This window comes from Rhinoraja longicauda, chromosome 1 (assembly GCF_053455715.1).
Source record: "Rhinoraja longicauda isolate Sanriku21f chromosome 1, sRhiLon1.1, whole genome shotgun sequence".
In the NCBI taxonomy this organism is placed as follows: domain Eukaryota; kingdom Metazoa; phylum Chordata; class Chondrichthyes; order Rajiformes; family Arhynchobatidae; genus Rhinoraja; species Rhinoraja longicauda.
This window is the reverse complement of record NC_135953.1, coordinates 87,667,924-87,689,167: the sequence shown is the minus strand read 5'-3', so window position 1 is coordinate 87,689,167 and position 21,244 is coordinate 87,667,924. Positions and strand designations below refer to the sequence as shown.

Sequence of the window (21,244 nt, the reverse complement as noted above, 5' to 3'; positions counted from 1 at the left end):
AGCACCAGGACGCCGGCTGTGTCACTTCCCCTCCGTAGGCAGATTTCTCCCCATCCTGGATCAGTCCAATCAGGGTAGTGTCATCCGCAAACTTGAGGAGCTTGACAGAGGAGTCTGTGGACGTGCAGTCGTTGGTGTAGAGAGTGGTAAGATCCATTTTGGGTTTATTAGGGGTTTCATCTGAATAAACTCACTTTAATTGTTTAATGCAGCACAAGCAATAGGTTTAAAAATATTTCTATGACCTCTGAGGCTTTAAAAAAAATGTTCAACATAAAATACAGAACAGTCATGAAGATGAATGTTATAAACCCATGATGATGCTTGTTAGACAGGCAGCTGCCACATGAGGCACTTTTTGCTGTACCAGCATCAAATCGTTTTGCCATTTGAAATCTTCACCAGATTTATTCGAGTCATCAGATTATTGGATTAATTGAAAACTAGCTACCTATAAGATGATCCTAAAACTTTTTATACCACTAGTTTCCCTCTACCCTGATGCTTAGTCTGAGGAGTCTCAACCCGAAACGTCACCCATTCCTTTTGTCCAGAGATGCTGCCTCACCCACAGAGTGAACCCAGCATTGTGTGTCTATCTGCCCATAAGATGACCTCAATATACAAGCAGAGATCAACAATTGAATATGTGAACAAATTCAGTCCTTCCAGAGAATGCACAATACAGTAATTTACTCACAAAATCAAAACTGTGGAAAGTTTACTGCAGGCAGTTAAATTCAAAATCTGCAGCAAGGAAAGAAATATACTGGTTGTGAGTCCATGTGAGCATTGTGAGTTATGAGAGAGAGACCAGGCAGGAAAGCCGAATTGATCGGATAAATCTTGATCATGCTGTATGGATGCGACCTGACGCTCATTATGCCTTTAATAGCCCTGCGGAAAATAATTCATCAATTTGAAGTGTTAACAACATATTTCCAGTATTTTCGGTTTCTATTTCAGATTCACACCAGTGCACACTATTTTTCTTGTAAGAAAATAACTGCAGATGCTGGTACATTATTTTCCTTCATTGCTTTTGCAGACTTGATCTCCCTTGACATAGAATTCTATTATTAAGCAAACAAAGTACTAACTGCAATTCCATTTATTTGCATTTTCACAAAAGTGGTAAAGGGGAATTGCATAATCCAAGGTTAAATCATGCTCAGCATGTTTTATTTCATCAGGGAAAAGGCCAAGGCTATTCTCAATTGAATTGAGATTGATGGGGTTGGGTAGTCTATAGAAGGTCACAGAACACTCAAACAGTCCCGTCAGCCAACTGAGTTGAGGGTAACCATCAAGCATCCATTTACACTTATTCTCCACCTGTCCCATTTTATTCTCCCCACATTTCCATCGACACCCTGCAGATTCCTTCACTCACATGTGGACCAGGGGACAATTAACATGCCAGCCTCCTCGTCTTTGGGATTTAGAAAGAAACTGGAATACCTGGAAGAAACCCACAGAGTTACAGAGAAAACGGGCAAACTCTACAGGGACGCACCAGAGAAAAGGATTGAACCTGGCAGCAGCTCTGGTAGCAAGATGCTGTCTTGTTATGAGGCAGAATAGAAGGAAAAGAGCTGATATTTACTGGGATAAATATTAAAAGAAAAATAAGTCTTGACCACAAGTGGGCAACCATATTGAGAACAATATTTCTATCCTTGCTAATCCCCGGTTCAGCTTTCTTAATCCTCTAATTTTTAAAAAAAAATCAAATACAACCAGATCCTGAAAACCTCAGCAAAATATTCAATTATCAGACTGAGAAAACTGCCTCAGGAACATTCAGACTTTTGCTTTCATTTTAGTCATTAAAAATGATCTGCAGTAATGACCTGCATTCATTCATTGATGTTTGTATTGAAAAATCCATTCTCCTTTCAGTGAGGATGTAAATGCTTGATCGAAGAATGACTTCAAATGAGTTCCTAATAAGAAAAGCCACCTTGTTTAAATGCATTGCCATGTACATCCCTGTGGTCCCTGACCTCTGGCGAATTTAACAAACAGGAGTTCAAAGTAACAAGAATTAAGTATAGAGAACTGTAAAAGATGTGTCCAGTTTATTTGCGTTTCTGCTCAGAATTCTTCTCAACTGGTATTCACATTTTCTTTGATCTTCATAGCAGTACTGATGATATCTGTGTCAATCCTATCCTCGGATTCCTTTAAACCTTGGATAGACACAAGAAGCTGGAGTGACTTAGCAGGTCAGGCAGAATCTCTAGAGAAAAGGAATAGGTGATGTTTCAGGTCAAGACCCTACTCCAGAGATGCTGCCTGACCTGCTGAGTTACTCCAGCCTTTTGTGTCTGTCTTCGGTTTAAACCAGCATCTTCAATTCCTTCCTACACATCCCTTTAATCCTTCTCGCTCTCACCTTAAACCTATGCCCTCTAGGTTTAGACATCAGTAATGAGAGAGGTTATCCCAGAAGACTATTCAAAGAGGCCAAATGGGCAGAGTGTAGATACAAAAATGGGCTTGGAGTGCACTACAGGCCTTCCAACATTCATCGAGAAAGGAAGGAGCAGATATGCAGGCAAATCACAGAGACGTATAAGAATTATAGGGTTGTAGCCATGGAATATTAAATTTATCCCACATTTTAACTGGAATTATCACAGTGTGAAAGGCATCAAGGTGGATAAGTTAAAATGAGTCCCGAATCTTTTTGCACCAGTGCATAGATTGCCCTCCTGATGTAAAGGACAGAACTGCATGTAATCTTGGGGAATGTAGCTGGATAAATAACCAGAGTATCAGTGGGAGATTGTAAATCTACAAGTTTCAAAATGGTTATAGAAAAGGATAAGTTTAAATTCCCGAATTGGGACAGAGACTGATTTCAATATCATAAAACAGGACCTGGCAAAATTGGACTGGGAGCAGTGACTGCAGAGATCTATATTAGATTTTTTTTTTTAATTCAAAGGACGTGGGCTTCACAGGCTGAGCCAGCATTTAATTACCCGCCCCTAATTGCCCTGAGAAGGCGATGGTGAGCTGCCGTCTTGAACCATTGCAGTACTCGGGGTGTGGGCATACCTACAATGTTGTAATGGAGAGAGTTCTGGATTTTGACCCAGCGATTGTGAAGGAAAGGTGATATATCTCCAAGTCAGGATGGTGGAAGGCTTGGCCGGGAACTATCAGGAGATGGTATTCCCATATCTTTTCTGCCGTTGTCCTTATTGCTGGTACAGACCGTCGATTTGGAATATGCTGTCTAAGGAATCTTGGTGAGTTGCTTCATTGCATTCTGTAGATGGTACAAACTGCTGCTACTGTGCATCAGTGGTGGAGTGAGTGAATGGTTGTGGTTAAGGTGCTCACCGGCTCTGACCTCCCCATTAAACGAAGGGATTTATCGGAGTCGCTGCCTCAAAAAGGCACCCAGCATCATCAGAGACCCACACCACCCTGGCCACACACTCATTTCACCACTGCCATCAGGAAGAAGGTACAGGAGCCTAAAAACTCTACTGTCCAGGTTCAGGAACAGCTTCTTCCCTACAGCCATCATGATATTAAACACTACAACCTCAAATAAGTTCTGAACTACAATAGACTATTATTATTATTATTATTATTATTATTATTATTATTATTATTATTATTATTATTATTACACTACTATTGTTTGTTTTTTGGGTATGTGTGTGTGTATATATATATATGTGTGAATGTGTGTGTGTGTGTGTGTGTGTGTGCGTGTATGTGTGTGTGTATATATGTGTGTAGAAAAACCAGTGGAGATTACGACCCACTCTACATCAATGGGGTCTGCGTGGAAAGGGTACCAGCTTTCAGGTTCCTGGGTACGCACATCGCAGAGGATCTCACCTGGTCTACCAACACCATCACCACAGTAAAGAAGGCACAGCAGAGACTCCACTTCCTGAGGATCCTCAGGAAAACCAACCTGCAGGAGAAGCTCATGTTGTCCTTCTATCGCTGCTCCATCGAGAGTGTGCTGGCATACTGTATAACCACATGGTATGCCAGCTGCTCAGAAAAGGACAGGAAGGCCCTTCAGAGGGTCATCACGACGGCCCAGAAAATCATCGGCTGCTCACTGCCCTCCCTGGAGCACCTGTTCAGCCTGCGCTGCCTCAGTAGAGCAGGCAAAATAATAAAAGATCCATCCCACCCCGGCCACCGTCTGTTTGTTCATCTGCCCTCTGGTCGACGTTTCAGGTCAATCAAATCCCGAACAAACAGACTTAAGAACAGTTTTTACCCCAGGGCCATACGAGAACTGAACACTACCTGTGCACTAGGCAACACCGTTAAAAAATCTTGTACTTAATTTAATTGTATTTATGTATTTATTTGTTTTTGCATTTATTGCATATATGTTTGTACGCACCGTCAGGATTGGCTGTTTTTTAATTTCGTTGTACTCGTTGCAATGACAATAAATGAATATTATTATTATTATTATTATTATTATATATATATAGAGATGTGTGTACTTGTGGGTATGTGTTTATATACACACTGAACTTTTTTTTCTCTCGTTTATCATATTGTTTACAGTGTACTATGTTTACATATTCTGTTGTGCTGCAGCAAGTAAGAATTTCATTGTTCAATCTGGGACTCATGACACTAAAAAACACTCTTGACTCTTGAGATTTGACGTTGGAGATGATGGCCAGGCTTTGGGAAGTTAGGATTTAAATTGTTCATCACAGGATTCCTAGCCTTTGATCTGCTTTTGTAGGTCTGAAGGTCAGGCAGCCATCCCTGGAGAAAAGGAATAGATGCCATTTCGGGTCAGAATCCTTATCCAGACTGAAATATAGAGAAGTCCAGAACAAAACCGGGGATGGCAACAGATGACCTCAGGCTGGGGATGACAGGGATGCAAGGATATGAACAGTAGAACAGTTGAAATGAGAGAAATCAACGTTCATGCAGCTGGGATGTAAGCTGTCTGCCTGTGGCCTCACTCAGACAGTGGAGGAGGCCGAGGACAGAAAGGTCAGCTTGGGAATGGAAATATATTTTAGTTTAGTTTATTGTCACATGTGCCGAGGTACAGTGACAAGCTTTTTGTTGCATGCTATCCAGTCAGTGGAAAGATTATACACGATTACACCCAGCTTTGTGTCATCTGCTAGTGTTACTTCTATGCAGACAAGATTTCAGAAAAAAACCAAATATTATTACTGGTATATTTAGGACAAGAGGATCAGAGAGGAATCATGGTCGACGGGGGTTTCAATAAGGCCTTTGACAAGGTACTGCATGGAAGATAGGTTCAACACCTTAGAAGCCATGGCATTCAGAGCAAAGGTCACAAATTGGATCCAAAATTGACTTAGTAATAGGAAGCAGAGGGTGAAGGTGGAAGGTTGTTTCTGTGATTGGATGTCTATGATCAGCAGTGTACCACAAGAATCCTTGCTGTTTGCCATGTACATTAACAATTTGATTGTATATGTGGGATGTAACATTGGTAATTTCACAGATAGCATGAAAATTGAGGATGCTGTTGATGAAGAATAGGGAAATCTTAGGATACAAAGCCTAGAAGCCTGTATCCATATTACATAACCATATGCCTCTAATTTAAATGTGTTCAACTAGGCATCATGTTTGGCACAAACATTGTTCCTGTGCTCTACTGTTCTATGTTCTATGTTTTCTGAGTGCACAAAGTCAAGAACTTTCCCAAATCGGACTGAATTTCTTCCATTTCTCAGGTATAATAGAGGGTTAAAAATGAGCAATGTAGCAGCATGATGTTCCACATCCAAACATTCCCTGAAATCTATTTGCGAAGGACTAAGGCTTTTAATATCTGGCTCCTCCAGCCTTAAAGTAATTAATGTGGGCACCACAACATCTTGGATCAATCATTTTCTGGCAAACATACCAGTAATCATCCCCAGCACATGCTGCACTGTATTCATTTTCATCGCTGGGTCTATCATTTGGATTACTGCAAATTCCATTGTTACTTCATTATTTGAGAGAGGAGAAAGCATTCACTGCCAAGGTTAACATCCTGGAGACCTGGAGGTAGTGCTTCAATGACAGAAGGAATGAAGAACGTGGTCACCATATATATTTATCACTTCGAACTTGGACATGGAGATATTTACCACTCGCAGGATGTTAAGTCGATGCAGTATGTTACTCATGAGTGGCCATTGGCAGCAGAACTGTTTTTCATGGTCCTGATCTCCATGAGTATGTGCTTGACCTGTGCATGAATGTTAGCCTGTGCACAGGTGACAGAAGCCAAGAAATGATCCAGCCAGCGGGGTGACAATGTAAGGCAGGGGGAAATTCAAAAACATAAGAAAACAAAATGAGAGTGGGTAAAGAAATTGCTTTGAAGATATCCGTTGAAATGCCGTTGACTATACCATGTCTTCCAGGTGGAGATCGCGATCGAATGACCACCAATCATGAAACGTACCTCCTCATGGCCAGCGCACAGAACGACATGGAAGACTGGGTGAAGACTATTCGCAGGGTGATCTGGGCACCCTTCGGTGGAGGTAAGCTGAGATTTTGTGACGGTTTTGTGCTGATAATTATTTTTGGCGAAAGTGTTTGTTTTAATCTCATATTCCCAGTATTACACATGTATCATGTTTGATAAGAAGTGAGGTCCAAGATTGGAGCCATGGGAACAAGAGGTCTCCATTTATGAAAACTTCACTACAGCCCTTCACTGGAGTCCATGCTGCGTTAACCCAAGCCATTCTGTCATATTTGTGTACACTTAGTGTGCCAACTGATACGATTCCACCTTGCTCCCACAATGGATTTGTCAGTGATATAAATCTATGTGGTGCAAATCAGTTGTACTATGCATCAGGCTTCCTTTATACTATATCAAGTGTCATTATGGGTTTAAAGCTGATGGGTTAAAAATTATTCAGCAATGTATATGTTTCTGAAGTGCTAAGCCATAAACTTGAGACCTGTAAGTGGTTAGAAGGTGCAATGGCTTCATCTGGCAAGAGTAGTCACTGTGGGAAATTGTACCTCAGTCCACTGTCCGTCTGAAGTTAATCATCATTGGTGATAGATCAGGTATCTTCAAACAAAATAAACTGCCGATGCTGTAATTTAGAGCAAAATACAAATTGCTGTCAGAACTCAGCAGGTCAAGTAACATCTATGGAGGGAAAGGAATTGTCAGCATTTTCAGTCAAGACCCTACATCAGGATTGAGAGTGGAGGGGGCTGGCAAAGAAGAGAAGGGCGGGATGAGACAAGTTCACAAGGGCTGGAGGTGATTGGTGGACTGGAGAGAAGTGGCAATGATGTGCAGAGGGCGTCAGTTGAGGGTCAGTGGGTGGAGTAGGAAGGCAGAGGTAGGTGAGTGATAAGTGAATGCAGAAAAGGGAAAAGAAGGTAAACCAGAGAGGCAGATAGAGCCAAGTGGTGGGATGGAGGGTGAAAGTGGAAACAGAGACCCAGTTTGATCCTGACTATGGGTGCTCTCGGTCCTGAGTTTGTACGTTCTCCCCGTGACCTGTATGGGTTTTTTCTGAGATCTTCGGTTTCCTTCCACACTCCAAAGACGTACTGGTTTGTAGGTTAATTGGCTTGGTGTAAATGTAAAATTGTCCCTAGTGTGTGTCGGGTAGTGTTGATGTGCGGGAAACGCTGGTCAGCATGGACTTGGTAAGCCAAAGGGCCTGTTTCCATGCTGTATCTCTAAACTAACCCTAACTAAAGAGGCTCCAAGGTGATGCGTTGGGACAAAACGTCTGCAAGTGCTAGAAACAAATAAGTAAGGAAGATGAAAATGAGAACCAGCAAGGGAGAGATGAAGGGCAGATGTGGGAGGGAATCTGATGGGTAAATTGTGCTGGTTGTTGGTGGATGGAAACAGGAGGAAGGAAAGGGAACAAAAATGGCAGGAATAGGGTTGGGTCAGAAGGGCTCTCAGGGTAAGGTTTACCTGATACTGGAGAAATCAGTGTTCACCTGAGGTTTTGTTCTTCCAGTTTGCATTGGGTCTCACCTGGCAGCGGAGAAGGCCGAGGATGAACAGTTCGATGTGGGAAGGGGGAGGAACATTGCAATGGCATTCAACAGGAACTCGGGATGGCCATTGGCCATCTGAAAATTGTCTTCTAATTTGTTTAGGGGTTTCGGATGGCCTCAACCATTCTGAAGTCCTAGACACCTGGAATCCCACCTCCGACGTCCATCTCCCTATCAGTACCATTAGGAAATGTTGCAATCACCAAATAGCCCCACTGCTTAAAGCAACATTTCCAATGAGAACCGGCACCAACAGAACTCCTGTCATGGTAGTTCTTGATTCTGAGTTCCTCATTTTTACCCGCCATTGAAATAACTCATGGTTATTGCCCTGCACACTGTGGGCATAAGTCCTGGCTTAAGTGGATCAAGTCCTCCATGACCCTCTTCGAAATCGGCCCAAGTCTCCAGCACAATTCCTCTTCAGTGCACATTCCCATGTACTGAAGATTTCACGGTTGCTTTCCTGAGTTTTTTACAGCAGTCATGTACAGCCTAGAATGCCCTGTTAGGACTGGTGGTAGAGGCAGACAGGATAGTGGCATTTAGCAGGCTCTTAGATAGGCTCATGGTTATGCAGGGAATGGAGGGATATGGATCATGTGCAGGCAGAGGTGGTTAGTTTAACCTGACATCATGATCAGCAAGTGGGCCTATTATGGGCCGAAGGGCCTGTTCCTATTCATTCTCGAGCATAACCCATGAACTGCAGATGCTGGTTTAAACCGGATAGACACAAAATGCTGGAGAAACTCAGCGATACAGGCAGCATCTCTGGAGAGAAGGAATGGGTGACTTTTCAGGTTGAGACCCTTCTTCAGACTGAAAGTCAGGGGAAAGGGAAACAAGAGATTTGGACAGTGATGTGGAGAGATATAGAACAAATTAATGAAAGATATGCAAAAAGTAACAATGATAAAGGAAACAGGCCATTGTTAGTTGTTTGCTAGGTGAGAATGAGAAGCTGATGCAACTTGGGTGGGGGAGGGTTGGAGAAAGAGGGAATGCAGGGCTAATTGAAGTTGGGTTGTAAACTGCCCAAGTGAGATATGAGATGCTGTTCCTCCAATTGTGTTTCGCCTCACTCTGACAATGGAGGAGGCCATTGAAAGGTCAATGTGGGAATGGGAAGGGGAATTAAAGTGTTTGGCCACCGGGAGATCAGATAGGTCCAGGCAGACTAAGCGAAGGTGTTCAGCGAAACAATTGCCCAGTCTGCGTTTGGTCTTGCCGATGTATAAGAAACATAGAAAATAGGTGCAGGAGGAGGCCATTCGGCCCTTCGAGCCAGCAACGCCATTCATTGTGATCATGGCTGATCGTCCCCAATCAATAACCCATACCTGCCTTCTCCCCATATCCCTTGATTCCACTAGCCCCAAGAGCTCTATCTAACTCTCTCTTAAATCCATCCAGTGATTTGGCCTCCACTGCCATCTGTGGCAGAGAATTCCACAAATTCACAACTCTCTGGGTGAAAAAGTTTCTTCTCACCTCAGTTTTAAATGGCCTCCACTTTATTCTAAGACTGTGACCCCTGGTTCTGGACTCGCCCAACATTGGGAACATTTTTCCTGTATCTAGCTTGTCCAGTCCTTTTATAATTTTATATATCTCTATAAGATCCCCACTCATCCTTCTAAACTCCAGTGAATACAAGCCTAGTCTTTTCAATCTTTCCTCATATGACAGTCCCGCCATCCCAGGGATCAATCTCGTGAACCTACGCTGCACTACCTCAATTACAAGGATGTCCTTCCTCAAATTAGGAGATCAAAACTGTACACAATACTCCAGATGTGGTCTTACCAGGGCCCTGTACAACTGCAGAAGAACCTCTTTACTCCTATACTGAAATCCTCTCGTTATGAAGGCCAACATGCCATTAGCTTTCTTCACTGCCTGCTGTACCTGCACGCCAACTTTCAGTGACTGGTGTACATGGACACTCAGGTCTCGTCCCCCTTACGTAACCTAACACCGTTGAGATAATAATCTGCCTCCTTGTTTTTGCCGCCAAAGTGGATAACCACACATTTATCTATATTATACTGCATCTGCCACGCATCTGCCCACTCACTCAACCTGTCCAAGTCACCCTGCAACCTCCTAACACCCTCTTCACAGTTTACACTGCCACCCAGCTTTGTGTAATCTGCAAACTTGCTAGTGTTGCTTCTAATTCCCTCTTCCAAATCATTAATATATATGGCAAACAGTTGCGGCCCCAACACCGAGCCTTGCGGCACTCCACACGCCACTGCCTGCCATTCTGAAAAGGACCCGTTTACTCCTACTCTTTGCTTCCGTGACCTGCGTGGGTTTTCTCCGAGATCTTCGGTTTCCTCCCACACTCCAAAGACGTACAGGTATGTAGGTTAATTGGCTGGGCAAATGTAAAAATTGTCCCAGGATAGTGTTAGTTTGCGGGGATCGCTGGGCGGCACGGACCCGGTGGGCCGAAGGGCCTGTATCTGCGCTGTATCTCTAAATCTAAAATCTAAAAAATCTGTAATCCCCACAATGTCATATCTACCAACCTCTAACTGAGCCTCAAGCTCATCTACTTTACTTCTTATACTTCGCGCATTCATATATAATACTTTTAATTCCTTACTCATCTCACCCTTCACATCGATCCCTATTACACTTGGCCATACTCTATACCTTTGTGAGCTTTCTTTCCCGTTAATTCTAGGATCATTAACTATCCCTTTACTCTCTTTCCTTTTAACTCCATCCTTGAAGATCTCATTTGAAACCCCTCCCCCATTTAGTTTAAAACCACCCGTGAAACAGTGGCAAACCTGCCTGCCAGAATGCTGGTCCCCCACTTGTTAAGGTGCAGTCCATCCCTTTTGTACAATTCCCCCTTACCCCAAAACAGATCCCAGTGATCTAAGAATCTAAATCCCTGCCCCCTGCACCATTTCCTCAGCCACACATTCAGGTCCTGAATCTCCCTGTTCCTGCTCTCGCCAGCACGAGGAACTGGAAGCAAACCGGAGATAACCACTCTGGAGGTCCTGCTTTTCAGCATTTTTCCGAGCTCTCTAAAGTCACGCTGCAGAATATTCATCCCCTTCTTTCCGACATCGTTTGTGCCAACATGCACTACCACTTCCGGCTGTTCACCTTGGCCCTTGAGGATTTCCTGCACTCTGTCCGTGACATCCTGGATCCTGGCACCAGAGAGGCAGCACACCATCCTCGAATCCCGTCTGTTGTCGCAGAAACCCCTGTCCGTACCTCTCACAATGGAGTCTCCTACTACCACGGCGTTGCCTGATGTCGGCCTCTTTGGTTTTGGCTCAACAGCACTTTTTGCTTCGCAAGCCAGTCTGCCGCTCAGTGTGGTGACGTCTTCTTCCCCGACAGCTTCCAAGTGGGTGAACCTGTTCTCAAGAGGCACAACATCCGGGGACCTTTGCACTCCTTGTTTCCTTCCATTTCTCACCGTCACCCACCTTCTCTCTTCCAGTACCTTCGGTGTAACAATCTCACTGTCGGACTTATCCAGGAACGACTCAGTTTCTCGGACGAACCTGAGGTCACCCACTTGCTTCTCCAGTTCCCCAACATGGTCCTTCAGGAGCTGTACCTGGATACACTTCTCGCACTTGTAGCAGCCAGAGGCACCAGCAGTGTCCTTGACGTCCCACATCCTGCAAGCATCACACTGAATCAGCTTGCCTGACATTTCCTTCTTTCATCTCTCCCTCTCCAGCGTTTGGGGGCCTGAAAGAGCTGTCGGGGTCCCTGGACTTAGTCGAGGGAGGAGGTATAGGGATAGCTGTTGCATCTCCTGCGGTTGCAGTACGTGGAGAGGGGGTGGTTTGGGTGGGAAGGGATGAGTTAACCAGGGAGTTGCAGAGGGAACGGTCTCTGCAGAAGGCAGGAAGGGGCGGAGATGGGAAGGTATGACTAGTGTTGGGATCCCATTGGAGATGGTGAAAATGTCATAGGATTATGTGTTGTATGCGATGATTCCTATCCTGTATCGTTCTGTGTTCTAGGCAAAGTGATATTCATAAAACTGGCTCCGTTTTATTGTACATCTACGCAAAGGTTTCTGCTGCTCGTCTGCTACAGAACTCGAAAGGTAGTCCTTCCACCTGCCTCCGCAGATGCTGCCTGACCCATTCAGTTTTTGGGTGCTTAATGGTCAGCATGGGCCAAAGAGTTCTGTGTTTTACTCTATGACTATAATTTTTGTTCCTTTCATTTAACCACATTCACTGCTGGATTTCTACCCCATTTCTCCTTGAACTTCACATCATTAAATGGTCACTGATCAGTTGTCACACAAACAGGGTTAGCCTGCTAATGTGTCTCATAAAACATAGATAACATTCTGAAAGAAAAATGTACATGGTCATCATTTATCTTGGCACAAAATTGATAGGTGAAATAAATCAAAACCAATATTTTCAAATTGGCTTTGTTTTTTCTGTTATTTTTAATTAAAACGGAAAAGTCCAAACTCCACAGATCAGCAAGATGTGATACTTCAAGCAACCATTCACAACGTTGAGGAGTAAATGTCCTTCCATTCTAAGCTATTCAGCCTTTGGTTTCTATTGGTAGTCAGTTAGATTTAATGGGGTTTAATAAATTGAGCATTGAATCAGTACTATCAGTCTAATCCAGCAAAGAGGGAGTGAAGCTCACATAAGAACTGTCCTCCAGATGAGCTATGAAGCTAAAGACCCATCTAACTTTTTAAGCAGCCATTTTAAAACTCAAATTCGTAATCGTGAACTGGCAAAATATTGGATTCAACATAAAATTAAACCTCAATGTGATTACAGCCAATTTAAAACCGATTTGACCCCGAAGACATTATTTTCATGGCCATTCCCACTCAACCGAACTATGTGCCCACTCCATCTGACAGAGTCAAGATCAAGAGTGTTTAATTGTTATATGTACTGACAACTGAACAATGAAATTCTTACATGCAGCAGCATAACAGGTAGCATGGTGGCACAGCAGTAGAGTTGCCTTACAGTGCCAGAGACCAGGGTTTGATCGTGGCTACGGGTGCTGTCTGTATGAAGTTTGAGCATTCTCCCTGTGACCTGCGTGGGTTTCCTACGGGAGCTCTGGTTTCCTTCCACACTCCAAAGATGTACAGGTCTGTCTGTAGGCTAATTGGCTTGGTAAAATTGTGAATTGTCCCTGGAGTGTGTAGGATAGTGTTCGTGTATGGGGATCGCTGGTCAAGGCAGACTTGGTGGGCCGAAGTTCCTGTTTCCACACTGTATCTCTAAACTGAACTAGGAGATGGCAGACCAATTGAACAACTACTATGGTTCTGTCTTCACTAGGGAAGACATAAACAATCTGCTGGAAATAGCAGGGGACCGGGGGTCTAACGAGATGGAGGAACTGAGGGTAATCCAGGTTAGTCGGGAAGTGGTGTTAGGTAAATTAAATGGATTAAAGGCCGATAAATCCCCAGGGCCAGATAGGCTGCATCCCAGAGTGCTTAAGGAAGTAGCCTCAGAAATAGTAGATGCATTAGTGATAATTTTTCAAAACTCTTTAGATTCTGGAGTAGTTTCTGAGGATTGGAGGGTAGCTAATGTAACCCCACTTTTTAAAAAGGGAGGGGGAGCGAAAACGGGGAATTATAGACCAGTTAGCCTAACATCGGTAGTGGGGAAAATGCTAGAGTCAGTTATTAAAGATGTGATAGCATCACATTTGGAAAGTGGTGAAATCATCGGACAAAGTCAGCATGGATTTATGAAAGGCAAATCATGCCTGACGAATCTTATAGAATTTTTCGAGGATGTAACTAGTAGAGTGGATAAGAGAGAACCAGTCGATGTATTATATCTGGACGTTCAGCAGGCCTTCGACAAGGTCCCACATAGGAGATTGGTGTACAAACTTAAAGCACACGGTATTGGGGGTTTAGTGTTGAGGTGGATAGAGAATTGGTTGGCGGACAGAAAGCAAAGAGTAGGAATAAACGGGTCCTTTTCGGAATGGCAGGCAGTGACTAGTGGGGTACCGCAAAGCTCAGTGCTGGGACCCCAGTTATTTACAATATATATTAATGATTTGGACGAGGGAATTGAATGCAATATCTCTAAGTTTGCGGATGACACGAAGCTGGGTGGCAGTGTTAGCTGTGAGGAGGATGCTAGGAGGCTGCAGAGTGACTTGGATAGATTAGGCGAGTGGGCAAATGCATGGCAGATGCAATATAATGTGGATAAATGTGAGGTTATCCACTTTGGCGGCAAGAACAGGAAAGCAGAGTATTACCTGAATGGTGGCCAATTAGGAAAAGGGGAGGTGCAACGTGACCTGGGTGTCATGGTGCACCAGTCATTGAAAGCAAGCGTGCAGGTGCAGCAGGCAGTGAAGAAACCGAATGGTATGTTGGCATTCATAGCAAGAGGTTTGAGTATAGGAGCAGGGAGGTTCTGCTGCAGTTGTACAGGGCCTTGGTGAGACCGCACCTGGAGTATTGTGTACAGTTTTGGTCTCCTAATCTGAGGAAAGACATTCTAGCCTTAGAGGAGGTACAGAGAAGGTTCACCAGATTGATCCCTGGGATGGCAGGACTTTCATATGAAGAAAGACTGGATAGACTAGGCTTATACTCACTGGAATTTAGAAGACTGAGGGGGGATCTTATTGAAACATATAAAATTCTTAAGGGGTTGGAGAGGCTAGATGCGGGAAGATTGTTCCCGATGTTGGGGAAGTCCAGAACCAGGGGTTACAGCTTAAGGATAAGGGGGAAGTCTTTTAGGACCGAGATGAGAAAACGTTTCTTCACACAGAGAATGGTGAGTGTGTGGAATTCTCTGCCACAGAAGGTAGTTGAGGCCAGTTCATTGGCTATATTTAAGATGGAGTTAGATGTGGTCCTTGTGGCTAAAGGGATCAGGGGGTATGGAGAGAAGGCAGGTACAGGCTACTGAGCTGGATGATCAGCCATGATCATATTGATTGGCGGTGCAGGCTCGAAGGGCCGAATGGCCTACTCCTGCACCTATTTTCTATGTTCTATGTTTCTAAACTAAATAGGCCTGTAACACAATACCCATCGATTATATAGTATGAACAAAAAATCAATAAAGTAACAATCCCAATGCTTGTGCAAAAAATGAACCCAAAGTCCTACAAGCAGGAGAACACTTGCTGAAGTTGAGAAAACAAACTGCTGGAAGAACTCAGTAGATCAGGCAGCATCTGTGGAGGGAAATGGACAGATGATATTTTGTGTCGGGACCTTATTTCACGACGCATTAAATTACTGGGTAGGTCTGAGCCAACCCAAGTCAGTCAGAGCCCGGTGACTTATAATTCTTCACATACTTAGCCTGAACAAAAGCCAACACATAAAAAGTTGGGTCCAATCAGGATCCAGCCCGGCAGCTGGGCCCCAGGTTCAGCGCTATTAGAAACACAGTCATGCATGAAAACATTCAACGAATGTTCAGACTGCTTTTATTAACCAATTCACTGAGCTTTTTCTAACGTGGTTTATGAGGAAGTGTAACTCATTTTAGGATTTTGTAACTACTGTAAACCAGCCAGTCAGTTCTGACAATCCTCTGTAGATTGAATAGTGCTCTCATTACAATCGTTGAAGTGCAGTGAAACAATGATATGACTGTGGAGCGCAGATTGTGTGTTAACATTACTCATAAACTGGGGCAGATTTGCAAGCTTGAAGTATTATGTAACCCTCCCCATATGATTTGGGTTGCAGTATGCAACTAATAGTCAGGATGAATGACTTTTGGAATGTAGGTGGAAAATGCATTTTGTGCATTTTTCTCACTTGCCCCATTTTCACCAATAATATTTAAATATTGTGGCATTCACTATCCTTTTGCAGATTCAATAGTGCCCACCAATTTTTTTTTTAAATATAGGAAGCTAAGGCTATTGTAGACCAAACCTTCCGTGAGAAATAACTTGAGAGCTAAGAAAGATTAATAAAGCAGCAGGGAGAATCTAAAGTATTCTTTCCACGTTTACCAGTCATGCCATTGCACAAAGAGAGGTGACATGGCGTTAATATTGTGCGCCTGCAGGCTTCTTCACCTTTCTCAATATGTTCCTTGTAACAGCTCGTTACCACTTGAGAGGAGGGCAAGGAAGGAACAGAAATCTGCAATGCTGTCCTGTCACGATGGCATTGCTGGTGTAAATCACACGTTTTAAATAAAGTCAGAGCCTGTAGTGAAGGCAAGAGTAAAGGTGGTGGTGTCACTTCAGTGAACGACGGATGCCAATTAGCACTTGATTGTGAGAGATTCATCATCATTTGAAACAGAGACTGCAGAAATGGCACAAAAGCAGTAGAAAAATGAAATGTTTTCAATTTCCTTGGGTAGGTGCAAGGAACACTTAAAAATCACATTGAATATATTTTTTTTCATTATTCGCGTAAAAACAAGTGTCCTAAAAAGAGTGAACAAATAACTGCTGAAGATCATGGACTACAACTTGACGTAGAAAATGAATGAGAAAGGCTCGGGGATTCAATTTTTAAAGCATTTCAGTTATTTGTTGATGGTGCATTGAAAATAAGTTCATGTTTTTAGTGGTAGAAGCAGAATTAGGCCATTCTGCCCATCAAGTCTGCGACACCATTCAATCATGGCTGATTTATCTTTCCCTCTCAACTCCGTTCTCCTGTTTTCTCCACATAATCCCTGACACCCAAACTAATCAAGAATGTATCAATCACTGCCTTAAAAATATCCATCGACTTGGCCTCCACAACATTCTGTGGTAATGAATTTCACAGATTCATCACCCTCTGACTTAAGAAATTCCTCCTCATCTCTTCCCTAAAGGTACATCCTTTTACTCTGAGGCTGTGGCCTCTGGTCCTAGACTCTCCCATTGGTGGAAACATCCTCTCCACATCCACTCTATCCAAGCCTTTCACTATTTGGTAAGTTTCAATGAGGTACCCCCTCATCCTTCAGTACGGGCCCAGTGCCGTCAAACGCTCATCATATGTTAACCCAAGCATTCCTGAGATCATTCTCTTAAACCTCCTCTGGACCCTCTCCAGCGCCAGCACACCTTTCCTCAGATATGGGGCCCAAAATTGCTCAAGTTATAATATTAAAAGGACTGCTAAGGACTTGCTAACTGATGAAAGATTGCGGATGTTTTCACATTTCGTTTGTATTTCACTTGTTCAGAAATTTGTGGTTCCTAGGATTTATGTTTGACTCTTCCTCATTCCATCCGCATACTGCCCCTTAGCAATTTCATCCAAAATTAAGCAAGAATTTCAACTTGTATACTGACAATGCCCAGTTCAATGTTACTACATTCCTCATCTCAACCCATCCACGCCTCTAAATTGTCACAAAGTGCTGCAGTAATTCAGCAGGTCAGGCAACATCTCTGAAGGACATGGATAGGTGACACTTGGGTCGGGATCTTTCCTCAGACTGATTATGGTGGAGGGGAGAGAAAGCTGGAAGAGAGGTGGGGGCAGGACAAAGGCAGGTGAGTGATGGATGGATGCAGATGAGGGGGGGGGAGAGGTGTTGATAGGCAGATTGGTGTACAAAGGCCAGAGATGAAAAGACAAAATGATGAAGAGGCCTTCATAACGAGACGAATTGAGGATAGGAAAAAGAGGTCCTTCTGCAGTTGTGTAGAGTCCTGGTGAGACCACATCTGGAGTATTGTGTGCAGTTTTGGTCTCCTAATTTGAGGAAGGACATCCTTGCTATTGAGGCAGTGCAGCGTAGGTTCACGAGGTTAATTCCCGGGATGGCGGGACTGTCATATGAGGAAAGATTGGAAAGACTGGGCTTGTATTCACTGGAATTTAGAAGGACGTGAGGAGATCTTATAGAGACATATAAAATTATGAAAGGACTGGACAAGCTAGATGCAGGAAAAATCTTATCGAAACATGATCTTATAGAAACATATAAAATTATTAAGGGATTGGACACAGTAGATGCAGGAAACATGTTCCCAATGTTGGGGGAGTCCAGAACCAGGAGCTACAGACTAAGAATAAAGGGAAGGTAATTAAAAACTGAGGTGAGAAAAAACTTTTTCTCCCAGAGAGTTGTGAATTTGTGGAATTCTCTGCCACAGAAGGCAGTGGAGGCCATTTCACTGGATGAATTTAAAAGAGAGTTAGATAGAGCTCTAGGGGCTAGTGGAATCAAAGGATATGGGGAGATGGCAGGCATAGGTTACTGATTGTGGATGATCAGCCATGAATGGCAGTGCTGGCTCGAAGGGCCAAATGGCCCTTCAATGAATGGCAGTGCTGGCTCGAAGGGCCAAATGGCCTCCTCCTGCACCTATTTTCTATGTTTCTATGTAAAAAGTGTGAGATAAGGATAGAAGAGTTGTGGATTGAAGTTATGGGCAGAATATAGGTGGAAGGGCATGTGGGTAAGGGTGGGGGGGGGGGGTGGAGACAGAGATCAAAGAAGGGGTGAGAGGTGTAGACTCATTGGTTTCATTAACTTCACCACTAACTTGTACCCTGCCCTTAGATTTACCTGGAATATCTCTGATATCTTGACAATTTGTCAAGGTTCTGCATGGTGAGCTGCTCTGAAAAATTAGATCGCATGGGATCCAGAAGAGCTAGTTGACTGGATAGCAAATTGCTTAGTGGAATGAAGCAAAGGGTGATAGTGGAAGGATGCTTTTTGGACTGGAGGCCTCAGTTCGGTGCTGGGCCCATTGCTGTTTGTCATCTATATCAATAATTTGGATGAGAATGTACAAGGCATGGAGCAAGTTTGCAGATGACACTAAAGTGGGTTGCATTGCAGGTAGTAAAGATGGTTGTCAAAAATTGCAACAGGATTTTGATCAGTTGGGCGGGTGGCCTGAGGGATGGTTGATGGAAGTACTCAAGGGCCTGAGAGGTCAAGCAGGCTAGGACTTTATTCCTTGATGTGCGGGAGGATGAGGGGTGATCTTATAGAGGTGTACGTTCATGAGAAGAATAGATCAGGTAAATGCACAAAGTATTTTCTTCAGAGCAGGGGAATCGGGAAACCTTAGGTTTAAGGTGAGAGGGGAAAGATGTAATAGGCACCTGAGGCATACCTTTTTCACACAAAGGTTGGTGGGTATATGGAATGAGCTGCCGGAGGAGGTACTTGAAGCAGGTAATATCATAATGTTTAAGGGACATTTGGACAGGTACATGGATAAGATAGGTTTCGAGGGTTATGGGCCAAGCGCGGGCAGGTGGGATTAGTGTAGATGAGGCATGATGGTCGGCATGGGCAAGTTGGGCCGAAGTGCCTGTTTCCATGCTCTACGACTCTATGACTATGATCTCTCTCTCCTTTCTTGATCTCTCCGTCCCTATCATCCGGAACAGACTATCTGCTGATGTCCACTGCAAGCCTACATGCCACCCACAGTTATCTGGACTACTACTCCTCCCAACCTGCTTCTTGCAATGATGCTATTCCCAAGTCTCAAATTTTCCGTCTCATGGCATCTGCTCCCAAGATGAGGCTTTCCATTGTAGGACATGCAAGATGATTCTTTCTTTAGTAAACGTGGTTTCTCCCCTGGTGTCATAGATGGATCCCTTACCTGCATCTCCTCTGTGTCCCATTGTTGTGCTCTTGCTCCCTCTCTCCCTGGCCAAGGCCAACTGGATCCATCAAGGCCAACTGGATCTCCCGGTTGCTAACCATTTTAACACAACTTCCCATTCCCATCCTGCTCTTTCTGTCCTGAGCCTCCTCCATTGCCAGAGTAATACACACACAAACTAGAGGAATAGCACCTCATATTCTCCTTGGGTAGCTTAGAACCTAATGGTATGCACATTGAATTCTCCAATTTTAGTTAACTAACCTACAAACAAATCCCACCTCTTTTTTTTCCCTTCCTTCCTCTTCTCTGCCCTGTGCATACCTGGATTTGCATCCCTTTCTCCGTTTCCCCTCCCCCTGTCCCCATCCTCTTCCACCTATATTCCTTCCTCTGGCTTCACAATTTTGTATCTCTTCTATCCTTATCTCACACTGTGTCTTTTCAACTCTGGCCTTTGTCCAACCATCTTTAGATTTTAGAGATATAGCGTGGAAACAGGCCCACCGAGTCCACGCAGATCAAGGATCACTCCACACAGGAGCACTAACCTACACATTAGGGAGAATTTATAGAAGCCAATTAACCTACAAACCTGCACGGCTTTATAGTGTGGGAGGAAACCGGAGTGCTCGGAGAATACTCATGAGGCTACAGGGAGAACGTACAAACTCAACCCGTTTTCATGATTGAACCCGGTCCTCTGGCGCTGTAAGGCAGCAACTCTACAGGTTCCCCCCTCACCTGTATCCATCTATCACTTGCCAGGCTCTGTCCTGTCCTCCCTCCCAGCTTTCTCCAACCCTCCCCCACCCAAAACCCAAAACCATCTATCTCTGTTCTCCAGAGATGCTTCCTCACACATTGAGTTACTTTGTGTCATTTTGTGTGAACCAGCATCTGCAGTTCTTTGCATCTCCTCTAAATTGTCAGATAGCCTCACCAAACTAAACGTTGGAAGGAGCCAGTGACTGCAAATGCCGGTTTTAAAAAAAAGCAGAAATGGGACCTAAAACATCATCTATTCCATGTCCTCCAGAAATGCTGCCTGACCCGCTGAGTTACTCCTGCACTTGGTGCTGGGAGATTGAACCCATTGTCTCCATTTCCAGTCACACACCCCTGTTCTCCAGCCATCAACACTGGTTGGGGCAGTCCAGTGGTGCAGCTAGTGGAGCTGCAGCTTCATAGCTTCAGCCTGGGTCAATCCAGACCTCCAGTGCTCTCTGTGTGGAGTGTCCACATTCTCCCTGTAATTGCATGGGTTTCTTCTGGGTGCTCCAGTTTCCAAAAATGTGTGGGTTGGTAAGTTCATTGACTGGTATATATTGACCCGAATGCATGGGTGGGGGATATAACCTGAGGGCAGTTGATGAGAATGTATTGGTTTCTTTTTATCACGTACCGAGATACATTGGGGAAAACTTTCTTTGTGTGCTGTCCATTCAATTCATACTGTACATGAGTGCAATCTAGCCAGACACAGGTAGTGCAAGGAAACATAGAAACATAGAAAATAGGTGCAGGAGGAGGCCATTCGGCCCTTCGAGCCAGCACAGCCATTCATTGTGATCATGGCTGATCGTCCCCAATCAATAACCCGTGCCTGCCTTCT

General features: G+C 44.0%; 1 protein-coding gene across 5 annotated transcripts in view; it reads left to right on the top strand.

Moving 5' to 3' along the window:
- Positions 1–21,244, top strand: part of arhgap24 (Rho GTPase activating protein 24) — a 406,341-nt gene that overhangs the window by 332,711 nt on the left and 52,386 nt on the right. For all 5 annotated transcript variants that reach the window (XM_078401974.1, XM_078401965.1, XM_078401982.1 and 2 more), the window contains one exon: positions 6,414–6,536. In XM_078401974.1, coding sequence (XP_078258100.1) covers positions 6,414–6,536 — 123 coding nt within the window. The remainder of the gene's footprint in view (positions 1–6,413; positions 6,537–21,244) is intronic.